Source organism: Nicotiana tabacum, chromosome 3 (genome assembly GCF_000715075.1).
Source record: "Nicotiana tabacum cultivar K326 chromosome 3, ASM71507v2, whole genome shotgun sequence".
Classification (NCBI taxonomy): Eukaryota; Viridiplantae; Streptophyta; class Magnoliopsida; order Solanales; family Solanaceae; genus Nicotiana; species Nicotiana tabacum.
The window spans coordinates 107,740,840-107,754,583 of NC_134082.1; the positions used below are offsets into that span (position 1 = coordinate 107,740,840).

Below are 13,744 nucleotides of genomic sequence, written 5' to 3' on the forward strand. Positions count from 1 at the left end.
CAACAATATATAAGAGATATGAAATATGAAATACGAAATAGATGGCTGGTATAGTACAACTAGAAGGTAAAGCCCTGCATCAATAGACGACCAATGACATTCCTAGTCTAACTCCTAACTGGATAATCTCCCTCTATTGTGCTGTAGAAATATTCACACTCTCCCCTAAAAGCAGACAGTACTGCAATATATGGAAAATAAACTAACAAGGAGAAGGGCAAAGAACTAAAAGATATGTGTTGATCGATCAAAACTCTATTGCATAACCTCCCAAATAATCAGTCCGAGTAAATCTATTGCATAACTTCCCAAATAACCAGTCCGAATTTCGGATAATACATGCAAATATAAATACATCACTGGCAGTCCGAATACAATTTGAGATGCACTAATCCACGGGTGCAAGTTATCTCAATGATACAAGATATGTCTGTCTATAATCATACAAAGATGAGGTAAAAGGCAAAGATAAATTTAAACCTGCATCTAAACTGACCCACGTTAGTGAGTGCACAATATTCATTTTGCAAGCACAAGCTGGAGTAAAAAGAATAACCAGCAAACGCCTTAGGTTCATCATAACAGACTCCATTTTCACATTAGAACAGAACTTGCACTACAAGTCAAATTGCAGATATTGCCTCCTGATTATCCTTCACATAAAGCGGTATTCTCACCCCAAGTTCCCTTAATCGATTTACTATATCATAAAGAAATTCAAAGGTGAGTTTGTATTGTTTGTTAAGATCCTCTCTCACACTTGGCTGGATCTTAAACCACTCTCCCAACAGCTTGTGCACATGGGAACGAATAATTCTCCATGGCACTGGATATCTCTCACAAAATTGCAAATATTCTCTCAGTAACTCAGCCTGATCTAGCTTACCATCTTCCTTGAGTCCTGCACTGCCCAGCCCCCATTCAGCAGTTTGATATCCCACAAAGAGGGCTGGATTCTCGAGAAGGGGCTCTGCTGAAAGTACCCCATCGGCACCAGTTTTCTCCAAGCAGCTGTGTACATCATCAGTGTGCCTAATATTACCATTGGCCAGGACAGGAATTCTAACAGCATTTCTGACAGCCTTAATTGCCTCCCAATTGGCTCTGAATTTCTTCCCGTCTTTTTCATCCCTTGTTCGTCCATGCACTGCTAGAAGAGAACAACCTGCATCCTCCAACATCTTTGCATAACTTAGTGTATCTTGCAAATTAGGGAAAATTCGGATCTTGCATGATACTGGGACACTAAGATTGTTAGCCAACTTTTCTACAAGAGACTTGACAAGAGAGAGATTATCCATGAGGAAAGCTCCATAATTCCCGCGTTTTGCAATTCGCTGGGGACACCTGCATAGCAAGTAGTAGTGTAGCAAACTGAGCTGATAGTAAAGATGAATGGAGAAATGATCTGCATAGATAATCCAGGAAGTATAGAAACAAAATCTGCAGTCTCGAGCATAAAACAGTTTAGAAGGAAATGCAGAAAGACAAAATAAAACCACAAATAGAATAAAATAAATATTAAACAACAAATATTGATCTGGGAGAAAAGCTGCTCTACATCATGATGTCCACAACATAAGCAAGCACATGAATTTAATACGCAAGTGGAAAAAGAAAATGTAGAGCTAGTTACTGTCTATTAGTCATGTAATGGAGCTCGTTCCATTGTTTTCCAACTCTAACTTAAACTTTGTTTTGATTTATACAAGTCGGGAATCAGATATGCTAGAGTGTGAAGTCTTTAGATTCAACTGAATGATGTTTATATGTTTTCTTGTCTAATAAGTCTATACAACTGTAAAACTTAAAAAAAATCCATCAATATAAGAACTAGAATGTAACCATCTAGTCTTGCTTCTTACCCTCTGATAATTCTGGGTGGACGTTTAATTATCTTCATTCCTATTCTTGTTTTTCTTCCACCGCTTTCTATTGGACATGGCAATTGGCAGTTAGGATTAGGTTTGGGCGGGTATGGAGACAGTTTGAGAAAGAAAGGAGTAACTAGCCAAACCACCAAATGTTTTTATGGGAGTCAAAAAGTGGAAATTTTGAAACCAAAACCCGCAATCAGACCCTACCTTTAGTTTAGATAACCACTGGCAGTGTGCAGGTGTCTATCACCCCAATTGGTTTGGCTAGGAAATTTTAAATATGAGCAACGACTGTATTCCTGTTACAAGCCCCTCCCATTTGGTAGCTTTCTTTCGGTTGTGTCTGCTTCACATTCTATTATTCTGTTCCCTTAGTTAGGTGTATGGTCAAAGTTGTACGAGTGCCCCTCTGGAATCTTCTATCATTCAAAACCACTTAATCTAATCTTATATTAGTAAGAGTTCAGAAAAATACTGAAACCACAGATTATTCATTCTAGGGTGGAGACAAGGTGTAACAGAAATGTCTGCAATGGAGTAAATAGCTCTAAGAACAAATGAATCCTAGTTGCTCCATTAGTTACTTTTTCTTTTCTTCCAAGAGTGGAATCAAGATGTTAGGCTATGTGAAGCGTTCACATTGGTGCAACTTCGATGATCATTAAATACCCAATATGTTTTTAGACAAACAACTATCCTTTGTATGAAAATAAAAACTTAAGGTACAAATAGAGTATACTAAGCTGGTAGGGTAAATTATCACCAGAACCAATAACATGGCCCAAGTTTAGACTAGGTTGATGAGCATAGTATATGGAAAAAATCTAGGCATATTGATTAAGAAACATTATAAAAGGAGCCTACCCAAAGTTGATGTCCACATAGTCACAATAAGGCTCGACTTTTCGAGCTGCTTCCAGCAAAATGTCTGGATTGTTTGCACAGAATTGAACAAAAAGTGGACGGTCCTCCTATATAAAATGAAATATGAATTAGCCGAAATGCAATAGTCTGGAGAATTTATGCACAAAGCATGAACGAAAGAACTTGATAAGAAATTCCATATTAGTACAAGCAAAAGTAGATACCTTGCAGGTGGTAAATTCCATAGAGCGATATTTTTCATCTTCGGTGAATAGACGGGAGTGAAGCATAGGAGTATAAGCAGCATCAGCACCATATTTTCGACAAAGAAGACGGAAAGGCAGCTCCGAGTTGTCGACCATTGGTGCCACTATACGTTTGGGCTCACCTAGCTTCTTCCAATGAGACCACGCTCTCTCTATCCGAGACTCTCCCTTCAAGTAACCATTTGGACGATTCAGAGCCAAGGACTGTGTCTCTTCTAGAGACAAAGGAATAGAGCAAGTCATGGTGGTTTCGGAACAGAGACATTCGTCCTCAATGTCTTCGTCGTTGAGGTTTAGGGTTTTGGTCGCCATGAAAAACTTTCCGTGGAAGACAGGTCAGAGTAACGGCTGAGTTGTGCAACCGAGAACCGGCAGAAATCTAATGCGAGGCGACAGAACGGTTGCGCAACCCAACGTCGCCGTCGCTACCGCCGCCGTTGAGGCGTACGGTTAGCACAGGGCGCGAAGGAATATAGACTACCTCGATTGAGGCCTGGGTCCAATTCTCTTGGGTCACAGGCCCAATTATGAGTATTGTACAGTAAAACAGCAACGAGACTCGGTGGCCCAAACAAGAAATGACGAGTTCTTCGAATTTATAGAAAAAATTGTATTTGGTCGCCCCAATTTAATCTATACCCATTTTTTTTTAAAACTTTTAACTTGTACTCACTTTTTAAATAACTTCAGCCTCTTTCTCATCCTTCTTCTCCTCCTTATTTTCTCCTTCTTCTTCTTATGCTAATAAAACATCTGATAGCGTCATCTTGTCAATCTAAGCAGGGTGCCCTTGAGTTTAAAACTAAGATTGGGATTCTCTCTAGGTTTCATCACAAAAATATTGTCAGCCTTTTAGGCTTTTGTTTCGCGCAAAAATAGATGTTGGTCTATGAATATATACCAAATGGCTCCTTGAAAGGGAGTCTTTCTGGTATGTGAACTCCTATTGACGGTTATTATGAAGCTGTAGGTTCACTACACAGAGGGTTACATGACCCATGACTAATGTCAATTTTTGCAGGAAAGTTTGGATTAAGTTGAGAATGGGCCAAAAGAATCCAGGTAAAAATTATGTGAAAAGAGTGTCATTTGGTTTAGTAAACATACAATGAACTAAATAACTTCAGCTCTATAGCTGAAGTTTCCCAATTTGTAACTGGGAAACTTAGCCATAATTGCTGGTTTAATTATGGAAATTATACCATCTTGGGCAATTCTTGCTATAGGTACAATCTTGAACTTTTTTGGTTACTTCATGATATAGTTGGCTGTAACGGAACGGATTTCAAAACCCCATGTTTGGCAAATGTGTTTGTATATATGCATTGGTGCAAATTCTCAGTTATTTGCAAATACTGGTGCAACTGTTACTTGTGTCAAGAATTTTCATAGTAGTCGAGGCATCGTGTTAGGACTATTAAAAGGTGCAGTTGGCCTAAATGGCGCGATTATGACACAATTGTACCCGCTCTAGAGCTGAACTTCAGGCCCGGCTACTAAAATGCTGAAGTTTTGCGTGATTGTCTTTGCTACTTCATCCCCGTATGCTGAAGTTATGCGAAAAAACGGTTACGCTTGCAATTGTTTTTGCAAAGCGGGCACAAGTTAAAACGTGACACAAAAAACGGGTATATATGCAAAAGCCCCGAATTTATATGGGGGGAAATTCAGAAATAGACATATTTACAACTGGTAGTTGAAAAATAGTCACAGTTTCAAACGTAATTTAAATTTAGTCACTTTTCATGTAAAGATAAAATCTGAACAAAAACGCACTTAAAAATCCGAAAAATATTTCAGCATAATATGTTGTAGTTCGAACTTTTTACATATGAGCTTCCAGCATAATATGCTGGACTTTTATAATGTGCTGGAATTCCATCAAAATATGCTGGAAGTTTATATGCGGGAGTTTCATAATCCCGCATATTATGCTAGAACTTTCTATGTGCTGGAGTTCCAACATAATATGCTGAAAGTTTATACGTGGGAGCTCCATAATCCAGCATATTACGCTGGAACTTTCTGTATTTCAGTAAAACAATAGCTATTTTTCAATAACGTCACAAACGCTGGCTATTTTCAATTACTAGTTCGAAAACTGGCTAGCCCGTGCTATTTTTACATTTATAAGATGCACACACCGTATATTTTGAGACATTCTAGTTTACCAAATATAATTTTCACTAATAATTACTCCTTCTATTGTACTTTATGTGGCATGATTTGAAGCATGAGGATCAAAGTTATTCATTTTGACAGTTTAACTAGCTAGACATAAGTTTTTTAAGTTATTAAAAACAAAATTTTCATATTAAAAAAGAAGTATTACGTATAAGTTTATAATTTACAATTAAAAATATTTATAAATATTGTAAAAAAAGTATGGTTAAAGAACAACCTCGTAGATTTTTCAAGTAGTATAATGTTGCCACATAAAATGAAACGGAGTATATTTTATTCAATTCTTTTAACTTTTAGGATTCAAGTATATCCAACTATTGAAATTTAAAATTGGACATCTTATCTGTCAAAATTCAATCATTACTGTAACTAACAGTTTTTTCATAGTGATTTTTACTGCAAATGAGATGGAAACCCCCTCTCTCTCATGCTAAAATTTTGGATGAACTATGCAAGCCCATGAAATAAAAGCAGCATGCTTCTGAAAATTAATTATATAGAAAATAATTGCAAGATGACGACGGAAAACAATTTGAAGACGACAGAAATGAAAGATAAGTCTCAAAAGAGCAAGACCAAACAAACTTGTATGCGTGCTAATGCAGTCATGGGCGGCTTTTTAGCCATGCCCCATGACCCCTTGGATACACCCCATGGCGTCCTGGCAAGCCTCCTAACGCCTAACGTTATGGTCGGCCTCGTGGTCTCGGCAGTGTCAAGTGACAAGCGTGCATGTGCCTCTGTCACTCCATCGATAGTCCACGGCAGCGCTCAGCGGCTGGCAGATGCCAATAACGTCGCGCGCACAGACAATGTCGGGCGCACAGTTCATGATGATGTCAACAGCATCGCGCGCGCAGATCCTGATGCCTTGCCAGCAGCCAGCCGCAGGCTAACTCCAAATAGTGTCACGAACGCCGACAGCACCGCGCGCGCAGATCCTGATGCGAAAGACAAAGTTGCCGCCAACAGACCTGTTTTCTGCCTTTTAGAAAACCAAGTCCTTTTCACTGTTGTGAGCACGTGATTTTTGTTTCTCGGAAGCTATTCCAAAAGAAATCGAAAAATAAATAAAACAGGTTGCCTTCGGGTACAATTTTAAGAATTTGCGTGACATTTTGATAATTATTTTGTCCGTAAATGCTTGTCTTGCTATAGTCAAAAAATACAAAAAATACATGTAACATGCATTTAGGAAAGATGGGAATTAATCAACCGCTATCTAGTTTTTAAAAGCGAAAATCACAAAAAAATAGGCATTTTATTCTATTTTTAAATGTTTTAATTCGTGTGATAATCGTTGTTAGTTGGTAATCAATATTTGTGTAGTTTAAATTTTGTTTTTTTAAGAATTTTTGTTAATTATAAAGGAAAATATACCGGATTTGGGCCAAAAATCCAATTGAAAATTAGGCTCAATCCCTTGCATTGATCCAGTCCAGTCACTTGACCCCTCAGACGCACCAAACGACGCCGCATTAGAATTCCTCATTCTGAGCCATTGATTGATTCAAATGAACGGACCAGATCAGGCCATTCACTTACCCAAACGACGTCGTATAGGGCCAGCTAATCTCAACCGTTAACCCAATCCCATCCAACGGCCTCAGGCCATCCCCATATACCCGACCCATTTAACCCCGGACTAGCCCGACCTCCTGTTAGGTGGAACGACACCGTTCCTCATTAAGTGAAAGATCCTGGCCCGCGATCTCACTTCATCTAACGGCCAGGATCTAACCACCCACTACGTATATAAGCTCCTCATCACACCCCACGCCCCTATCCGAACACCCCCCCTTCCATATTCATCGTCCCAAACACAAACCCAAACCCTCGGTCCGAACCCTAGCCGCCCCTGTGCACTCTCACCATGAAACCGGCGGCAACGACGCCGGTGACCACCAAAGTAACACCCCTGATGCACCTCACCACCCTGAACACGGATCTGTTACCCCCTTGCCTCGAATCATTCCCTATCGTCTCGAATCTTCGTTTGAAGGTTCGAGCAAAACCCCGATCTACACCAACCCACCCCGGATTCATACCAGCCACTACCTTGCCCTCACTCGTGACCAAACCAAGCTTGGTTTGGTCCGAATCTACACACAAATCCCAAAACCCCAAATCTGACTGTTCGAACTCTAGAACACAAGAATTTTTGGAATCCGATCAGATTAAATGGAAGGTTGGGGTTTAATAGACCTTAATCGAAGTGTTCTCGGTCGAGAACACCTCGATTAAGATCTGTTCGACCTCAAATGGGCAAATCCAGCTCGGGCTTGAGTCGTCTGTGTTTAAGCTTTTCAGAGTGAGTTCCTTTTTCTTTTTCTATTTTTGTTTAAGTGTTGTTTGAATTTGATAACGTGTTTAGTCAGTTTGTTTGTTATTTCTGATATTTTTCTTTCAATTGTTCCCCATCTTCGTGAGACCTTTTATTTGGTCGATTGTTATTCTGTTTATGTTTGAATACGTGTAGTGATATACATATTTCAATTTGATTAATATCGTCGAGTCGATAATTCATATAGTCTCTCTGTGTCGTGCAAAGTTGTCAAAGACAGTTGATGCCTTATTTGTGTTGTTTGTTTGGTCGACTGTTTGTTCCATATTATGATTAGTATAGTCGATTAAATAAATGATGTCGATTAGTTTCATAAGACTAAATGTACAAAGATTCTGATTTGTATAGCTTCATATGACTGATCGAATCATTATCGTTTAGTTGATTACTTGACATTATCTGTGAATGGATTGTAGCTGCACTATAATAGCTAGAGTTTAGTTTAGGGCAGCTTGAATTTGAACTTGCAGAAGTTCAAAATGCCCTACTGCTGCAGTGGGATAATACAGTAATAATCAAGGGTTGACAAGGGTAGTTTGAGGGTGTGAAAAGAGCAGAAATGAGTAGTTTAAGATGGGCTGATAATAGGGTACTAAAATAGCATTAAACTAATGCAATAGTGGGGAACCAAACTTGGTAGCATGGGGGTAATTAAATATTATAGGTTGCCCATGCCTTTGGGCAGAAAACACATGCTAAGGGGCTGTCAGGAGGATGGACATTGGGCATTTTTGATTAGTTTAAAAGAGTTATGGGCAGAGTTGAAGGCTGGGAAAACGAGGCAGCCTGGGGCTGGTTTGTATTTAGCCTATAAATAGGTTCATTTAAGGTGAAAGGGGGGGAGATAAAAAAAAAGGATAGAGAGATAAAGGGAGAAAATCAGAACTAAGGTTAGACATCAGAGTTTAAGAGGGTTAGAAAAATCAGAAATCAGAGGCTGGATAATTTTTAAGTGTTGAGAGTTAAAAGAGTGCTGGATTTCTAAACATAACAAGCATAAGTCATTGTGTTTCTGCACCTGTTTTCTTTCTCTGTTTGGCCTGTCTCTGTTGGGGACACTGTTGGGTTGTTTTCAGCTTAGTTTTCCTGCTGGTACAACACTATTTCAGCTGGATATTTTGGGTTTGTCTGAAAGTTCACTGGATTTCTGTTTTGTTTAAATCTGCTGTTGGTTTTCTCTACTGGGTATTATTGGATTTTGCTTTACTGGGCCTACTGTTAATAACAAAAATCTGACTGCTAGGTTGTTGCTGCTGATTGTTGTCTTTGTGTTGCTGCTTTTCTATTGCTGTTGTTGTTGTGTGTGTGCTACTGCTGCACTGATCTTCTTCTTCTTTTGCTTTCCTATACCAGGTACACGACTGATACACTGTCAATGTAAGCTGAAATTTGAAGCATGAATACAAAGAAAATTGGAAGAGTTGAAGTTATTTTGAATTAGCTTTAGAAATGTATTGAAAATAGGTTGTCTGCATGATAGTTTACTTTCCCTAATAGAACTAGGTGGTTAGCTGTGATGTAATTGAACTTTTATACATATCATTTAGTTGGAAAACTCTATGTGTTGCTTGTAATTGAAAGGGATTAATGTTGTAGTAGCCATGTTCTATTAGTTCATTATTGTTTTGTCAAGAAGCATGTTAGGTACCCAATAGTTCCTTCTTTAAACAAATGGCATGTTTTAAGTTGGTAGGAATATGGCTTGATTAAGGCAAGTAGTACATCGCATTTCAGTTCCCCCCCCCCCCCCCTTTTATATGTCAAACATGTATCAAATAAGTTGAATAGGCCCAATTGGAATAAGGGTGGCCCAGGCCGAGTTTAAACGTTATGCACATTAGGCCTGGGCCCGTAATGTCTAAACGACTGCCCATATACGCGCTCAAATTCGGATTTTGCAAATCATATTTGAAACCCGACTATAACTAACTTGTAAGCATGTAAATAAAGTTGAACCGGTCTTCTTCTTTCCTTATTAGAGACGAACTCAATAGAAAACATAGCCACTATAGGACGATCTTCTAAATAAAGTGGGACGAGCCTCGCCAAATAAAACGCATAGATTGTGGGGCCCTCACAAAAAATATATGTGTTAAGTACTTAGAATTCGGGATAGGCCGCTTAGCGAACTCCACGGCCCTACCCCAAAATAACAACACGCTAGTTCTTTAGGACGCGTCTTAATTAACCTTATTTTTCTTAAATTCGGGTGCACATTTATGTGACCCAAATCCAAATCTCAGCGGAATCTAAATGTGTCTCTGACCACGGGTGCATTGATTGTGACGCGGTTTGAGATGCGTGTCCATGACGTTGCAAATCCCTTTAAAAAATAAGAATGAGATGAGCTTCGCCGAATAAAAATACAAAAATTGCGGGGCCCTCAGTAAATATTTTCTTTTAAAAAATGTTTAGACTTCGGGATGGATCGTTTAGTAAAATTTCATGGCCCTACCCAAAAGTAAATGATACGCTAGTCGCTTTAGGCGCGCCTTTAATAATTTAATTTTCTTAAGTTCGGGTGCACATTTATGTGACCCAAATCCAAATCTCAACGGAGTCAAAATGTGCCGACGACCACGGGTACATTGATTGTGACGCGGTTCGAGATACATTTTCACAACGTTGCAATTCCCTGTAAAATAATAATAATAATAATAATAATGAAAGCGGTAAAGAGTTAAAATCTGCACATAAGTTCATATGGTATAAAATCAGATAATCAAGCCGAATATGACAGTTGAGCGACCGTGCTAGAACCACGGAACTCGGGAATGCCTAACACCTTCTCCCGGGTTAACAGAATTCCTTATCCGGATTTTTGGTTCGCGGATTGTAATACAGAGTCATTCTTTTCCTCGATTCGGGATTAAAATGGTGACTTGGACACCCTAAATCTCCCAAGTGGCGACTCTGAAATAAATAAACAAATCCCGTTTCGATTGTCCTTTAATTGGAAAAACTCATTCACCCCTCGCGGGGGCAGAAAAAGGAGGTGTGACAACTGTAAATATAGAATAGTTTTATTTCATGTACTTCCATTATGTTTCTCTAGTTTAGTTAAGTCTAGTCTTGTAACTTTGGATTATTTTTTTTAAGCATTATTAGGGGGACCAAGCAATCAAACTTTCTAGCAAGCAAACATTTCTCTGTACTGATGTCTCTCCCCCTCGACACCGCGTAGCCTTTTGTAATAGCTTTCATTAATGCAATCAAGCTTTCATTCTCAATTCGCATTCCCAACTCCGCAATTGCTCTTGACATTGGTTTTCACGTACGGCATTGGCAATCTCGTCTAGTGGCTGACAGCAACTGCACTGACATCGGTTGCTTAGCCTTACGTCGCCCTTCCAAGGAACTTCAGGAAGACGCCGCGTAACCGTGCACATTCCTTAGCTCACCCTGGAGGCATAAACAAGGATACAAACTAATTATTACTAACTAATTCTAAATATAAAAGCATGGTATTGACTGATGAAAAAAAAAGTTAGAACATCGATTAGCGACATATAGATCACTCTTTAAGTCCAAGGCTCCAAACTTTACCCACTGTTATCATGATTAGCTAAGACAGCCAAGTGTGTACCAAAGAATTAGTGATATTGTGCCAAATACAAAAAGATTAAGTAATCCATTATGGAGCTTGTGAGCAGCAAAACGGCTTCGAAGTCTATATATGATCGATTTTTCGCATAGTATTCTTCTATTTGTCAATCTTTACTTTTCCTCCCTTTAAAGACCAAACATGTTAATTTTTTTTAAAGAATTATTTTTTGGGATCACTATTATTACTTTATTTTTAATTTTATTATTATTGTTTTTTTACTTTGTTATATTTACTATTTTTGTTGTCAATACTTTCTTTCTCTTCAGTATTTTCATAATAGTGTTTTACTCTTGTATTTATCAAGCATATTTAGTAAACGTTTTTCTTGAGCTAAGGGTCTATTGAAAATAATCTCTTTATTTCATACAAGGTAATGTTAAGGTCTGCGTACAACCCACCGTTTCAAGACTCCGCTTATGAGATCATATTGGATATATTATTGTTGTTGTTGTTGTTATATTTTTTTGGAAGATAATAATCTTAGGGTGGATTGTATGTAAATTATATGTTACATGCGTATTTAATTTGCTACATATATTATTTATTTTATTGTCTAAGGTTACCAAACTATGCTTATTATATATGGTTGCTTATTGTTGTACGTATGTCACTTAGCTTTAACCGTATAAAAGATCATCATTGTAAGGTTAGAAAAGTTACACTGTAATCATTTTTAGGTGTATTCTCTTTCATGCGGCAGGTAACTTCAAAACGTAACAATATTAAAAAAAAATATTAGTTAACCTAAATATTAACCATGGGTAACAGTCCATAAAAGGTGGGATTAGTAAAATAAGATATAGCACTAAAAATTCGATGCATTGTACGTGTATATAAATTGAATCCATATATATTTGTTCATATTACAGCGTTTCAAACTTTATTGCGTGTGGTAAGGGGAAATCAACGAAAGAAGGGCAGAAAATAAGACCACGAAGGTTGACACTGACGCGCGGACACATCCATATATTAGGATTCCATGCATGATGTATCAGCAGGTTTGACGTTGAGCAAATTAAAGAGAAAAAGAGGGCGCAGGAGAAAAACGAAAGGTGGGTCCCCATACTTTGAACCATAATAACTCTATTCTTCAATCTCCCCATCTGCTCTTCTTTGACTTGTGAACCAAAAACATTGATTTCCATCATCCTCTTATGCGTGGGGTTCAACACTTTTCACACCAACCATTTCAGTATACTATTTCTAGACCTACAGCCAACCATTTTTGTCTCAAATCCCATTCTCTAGCAACAAAGGATCTAGAAATTTCAAGTATGTGATAATATTGTAGCATTCATGTGCCAATTCATTTTTTAGATAATAGTGCTAAATTAAGGTTGATTTAGGTTCTATGCGGGTTAGCTAAACTTATTTACTTTTTTTTTCGAATTATATATGCATATAAAGGAATATCTATATTTATATCTATATTATTATAAAAACATAAATACAATGTCGGTTTACAAAAATAACCTTAAACATTTAATTTTTATAAGGACGGAATCGTAATCACTTATAATATAATATTAAATTTTGGATGAGTTATATATAGGATAGGATATATATGATGAACCGAATATATACTTGCCATCAATTATGAAGTAAATCGAATTCAACTTTGATTAAAAGCACGTGTCTATAAAAAGTTTCTTTTTAAGAACAAAAAATCTTGCACCAAATCTTCCGGATTTTTTAGGAAAAATATTCCTATTCATATTAATCGTTCAACTTTTGCTTCTTCTCAATTTTTATCTACTAAATTTTTGAAAGCTAAAGTGTTATTTCAAAGAGATAATCTATGTTGTATAAAATTATACGTTTAGAATTTTACTAAAAATTAGAATTTTGAAGTCCACTAACAATAATTTTTTTTAATCTATCTATCTATATCTATATTATGATAAAAGCATGAATACATTGTCGATTTACAAAAATAACTTTATATTATTAAGCATAATAACTCATAATAAAAGAACATAACCGAATTTCAGATATTATCCTTATAATCCTATTAGTACCATAATATAATACTACAAGTTAGGAATCCTACATGATTACCTTTAGGAATCCTATTAGTATAATTACTTTGGGCTGTTTAATTCATATAAAATTGAACAAGTAAATATTGTTAGTCATGTAATCCTGTTACTTTTCGGATATACTTCTTTAAAATTCCTATTATTAACTTAATTTGAAAACGTATTATAATGTCCTGTTACTAATTTAATTTAAGAATGTATTATATTACCCAAATCCATTTAGAAAAATGAGAGCCTATATTATTATAAAATCATAATACAATATTAATATATTAAAATAGCCCTAAAATATTAAATGGAAGAACTCATAAGGAAAGAACATAACTGCAATAACCTATTTTTTAGACTACATACATTCTATGCTAATTTTTAATATTTAAGATTTTAAAATTAATAAAATTGTGTCTATTAAATTCTCATTAAAAATATGTAGGAAGGTTTAATAAAATAAATTTTATAAGAATCCTCCGTATTGGCAGTACTAAACCACTACATAATGTCTAATATGAAGATAAAATAAAAGTAATATTAAATGGACTGCATAAAGAGTTTAAATTGAGAAA

At 36.8% G+C, this 13,744-nt stretch overlaps 1 protein-coding gene across 1 annotated transcript; it reads right to left on the reverse strand.

Moving 5' to 3' along the window:
• Positions 1-309: 309 nt before the first annotated feature.
• LOC107820692 (uncharacterized) lies at positions 310-3,576 on the reverse strand. Its single transcript, XM_016647022.2, has 3 exons — positions 2,966-3,576; positions 2,742-2,848; positions 310-1,347 (listed from the first exon to the last, which is right to left on the reverse strand). Exons 1-3 carry the CDS (start codon positions 3,317-3,319, stop codon positions 624-626), a joined length of 1,185 nt encoding a protein of 394 aa, XP_016502508.1. The 5' UTR covers positions 3,320-3,576; the 3' UTR covers positions 310-623.
• Between the last annotated feature and the right edge of the window lie 10,168 nt (positions 3,577-13,744).

What these genes read in the sequence shown, in the direction of transcription:
- LOC107820692 (XM_016647022.2), bottom strand. Translation starts at nt 3,319, where the DNA reads ATGGCGACCAAAACCCTAAACCTCAACGACGAAGACATTGAGGACGAA. An exon ending in TGGAATTTACCACCTGCAAG is followed by an intron (nt 2,849 to 2,965) that starts GTATCTACTTTT and finishes CATTTTATATAG; the next exon opens with GAGGACCGTCCACTTTTTGT. An exon ending in TATGTGGACATCAACTTTGG is followed by an intron (nt 1,348 to 2,741) that starts GTAGGCTCCTTT and finishes CTTGCTATGCAG; the next exon opens with GTGTCCCCAGCGAATTGCAA.